Source organism: Heterodontus francisci, chromosome 11 (genome assembly GCF_036365525.1).
Source record: "Heterodontus francisci isolate sHetFra1 chromosome 11, sHetFra1.hap1, whole genome shotgun sequence".
In the NCBI taxonomy this organism is placed as follows: domain Eukaryota; kingdom Metazoa; phylum Chordata; class Chondrichthyes; order Heterodontiformes; family Heterodontidae; genus Heterodontus; species Heterodontus francisci.
In genome coordinates, this window is record NC_090381.1 from 21,767,601 (window position 1) to 21,770,355 (window position 2,755).

The 2,755-nt window shown below is 56.4% G+C and overlaps 1 protein-coding gene across 6 annotated transcripts in view; it reads left to right on the plus strand.

The window, feature by feature from the left end:
* Nucleotides 1–1,155: 1,155 nt before the first annotated feature.
* Nucleotides 1,156–2,755, plus strand: part of LOC137375132 (histone deacetylase complex subunit SAP130-like) — a 72,322-nt gene continuing 70,722 nt past the window's right edge. For 4 of the 6 annotated variants that reach the window (XM_068041795.1, XM_068041797.1, XM_068041796.1 and 1 more), the window contains exon 1: nt 1,156–1,322. In XM_068041795.1, the coding sequence (XP_067897896.1) occupies nt 1,191–1,322 (132 nt within the window). In that variant the 5' untranslated portion in view covers nt 1,156–1,190. Of the gene's footprint in view, nt 1,337–2,755 lie in introns of all 6 variants that reach the window. The other 2 variants (XM_068041799.1, XM_068041800.1) reach the window with 2 other exon arrangements.

Below are 2,755 nucleotides of genomic sequence, written 5' to 3' on the forward strand. Positions count from 1 at the left end.
TCCAGTTGGGGTGGGTGGGGGGCTGGTGTGGTTGGAGTTTGGTGGTGGGTGGGGGAATGGAGCATGCAGGCTGTGGCCACAGAGCGTGATCTCTTCATAAATTAATGTCCCTCAGTGAATCCACCCCTTTCCACTGGTTGAAAACATGAGTTTGACATCCCTCCCAAGAATCAGAACCTGCCCCAGCAAACAGCTCTGGGCACTTTAGAGACCGACTGCAGGGCAGTTCAGGGATCACGTGGATCGTGAGTGGGGGCCGGGCAGCCATTAATTGTTAAGATATTCATTCCAGGTCGAGTTTCGTGAACTGGGGACTGTTCCAGGACGTTGTTTCCCCAGGAACACAGTACCTCATCCAGGAGTTCTGATGAAAGGTCATCGACCTGAAATGTTAACTCTGCTTCTCGCTCCACAGATGCTGCCTGACCTGCTGAGAATTTGCAGCACTTTCTATTGTTACCTCATCCAGGGACTGTCTCCGGAAATCGGGGATGTACAGTTACCCGACAGTAAATCCTCACATGTTGACATGTTCTGTATTGCCCTTTCTATCAGTGTCCAGTGGGAGGGCCCACTTGGCAAGGCCCCATTAGCAAGGCCAGAGTTAGCCCCTTCAGCCATTTATTTACAAAAACAAAATACTACGGATGCTTCTGCCGGCCGACCAAACTAACATCCGTATTCTGCCAATAAAGGCAGGTCCCCAAGTCTACCTCAGACCGGAGGAAGAATTGAAGCGGTGCTAGTGGCGTTATTCTGAACCCACCACAGCCATCTGGCCTACTGAGTTAAACGGCTCCCTGCTGAAAGCCTGAAATAAAAGCTGGAAATGCACAGCAAGCCTGACAGTATTTATAAAAAGAAATGGAGTTAACATTTCGTCAGAACATTTATTCTCTGACCTCCAAATGCCTGCCCGCCAATTTACTCTGGAAATACAAAGGACTACAAGTCCCAGACGCCAGTGCGGGGACATCCCGCTGTCACCGGTTGCCAAGGTAACCAAGGTACAAAGTTCGTCTCAAGTTAATTCTGACCAATGGACACCGCGGAAAGGGCAGGAGGTTGGCAGCCACTTGGAACAGGCGTTGCTTGGTGTACCGCCGCGCTTGTCGGGTTATTATCCAATAGATGGATAGGATGCTCCGAGGCTCCACCAATCAGAGAGCAATTTGTTTGGAACATCGTAGATGGCTAGCGGAGCCTCGGGAAGTGATTACCAGCAACCGGGAAAGGTGCGAGTGAAGGTGGGTGGCTCGGTGACCACCGCACAGTACGGAGGCCTGGTAACGGTCAGGGCAACGGGAACCAGCAGTCACCTGGTAAATAACTAGAGGTGAGGATCGGGTCGGCACATCAGACCGCTGGCAGTGAGAGTGGGAGACAGTGAGGCCTTGGCAGAGAGAGAGAGCGAGAGACAGCAAGGCCTGGGGAGAGAGAGAGAGAGAGAGAGAGAGAGAGCGCGAGAGACAGCAAGGCCTGGGGAGAGAGAGAGAGAGCGAGAGACAGCAAGGCCTGGGGGGAGGGAGAGAGAGAGAGAGAGAGAGAGAGCGCGAGAGACAGCAAGGCCTGGGGAGAGAGAGAGAGAGCGAGAGACAGCAAGGCCTGGGGAGAGAGAGAGAGAGAGAGAGCGCGAGAGACAGCAAGGCCTGGGGAGAGAGAGAGAGAGCGAGAGACAGCAAGGCCTGGGGGGAGAGAGAGAGAGAGAGAGAGAGAGCGCGAGAGACAGCAAGGCCTGGGGAGAGAGAGAGAGAGCGAGAGACAGCAAGGCCTGGGGAGAGAGAGAGAGAGAGAGAGCGCGAGAGACAGCAAGGCCTGGGGAGAGAGAGAGAGAGCGCGAGAGACAGCAAGGCCTGGGGAGAGAGAGAGAGAGAGAGAGAGAGCGAGAGACAGCAAGGCCTGGGGAGAGAGAGAGAGAGAGAGAGAGAGAGCGAGAGACAGCAAGGCCTGGGGAGAGAGAGAGAGAGAGAGAGAGAGAGCGAGAGACAGCAAGGCCTGGGGAGAGAGAGAGAGAGCGAGAGACAGCAAGGCCTGGGGGGAGAGAGAGAGAGAGAGAGAGAGAGCGCGAGAGACAGCAAGGCCTGGGGAGAGAGAGAGAGCGCGAGAGACAGCAAGGCCTGGGGAGAGAGAGAGAGAGCGAGAGACAGCAAGGCCTGGGGAGAGAGAGAGAGAGCGAGAGACAGCAAGGCCTGGGGGGAGAGAGAGAGAGAGAGAGAGAGAGCGCGAGAGACAGCAAGGCCTGGGGAGAGAGAGAGAGAGCGAGAGACAGCAAGGCCTGGGGAGAGAGAGAGAGAGAGAGAGAGCGCGAGAGACAGCAAGGCCTGGGGAGAGAGAGAGAGAGAGAGAGAGCGCGAGAGACAGCAAGGCCTGGGGAGAGAGAGAGAGAGCGAGAGACAGCAAGGCCTGGGGGGGGAGAGAGAGAGAGAGAGCGAGAGACAGCAAGGCCTGGGGAGAGAGAGAGAGAGAGAGCGAGAGACAGCAAGGCCTGGGGAGAGAGAGAGAGAGCGAGAGACAGCAAGGCCTGGGGAGAGAGAGAGAGAGCGAGAGACAGCAAGGCCTGGGGAGAGAGAGAGAGAGAGAGAGAGAGCGCGAGAGACAGCAAGGCCTGGGGAGAGAGAGAGAGAGAGAGAGAGAGAGCGCGAGAGACAGCAAGGCCTGGGGAGAGAGAGAGAGAGAGCGCGAGAGACAGCAAGGCCTGGGGAGAGAGAGAGAGAGAGAGCGCGAGAGACAGCAAGGCCTGGGGAGAGAGAGAGAG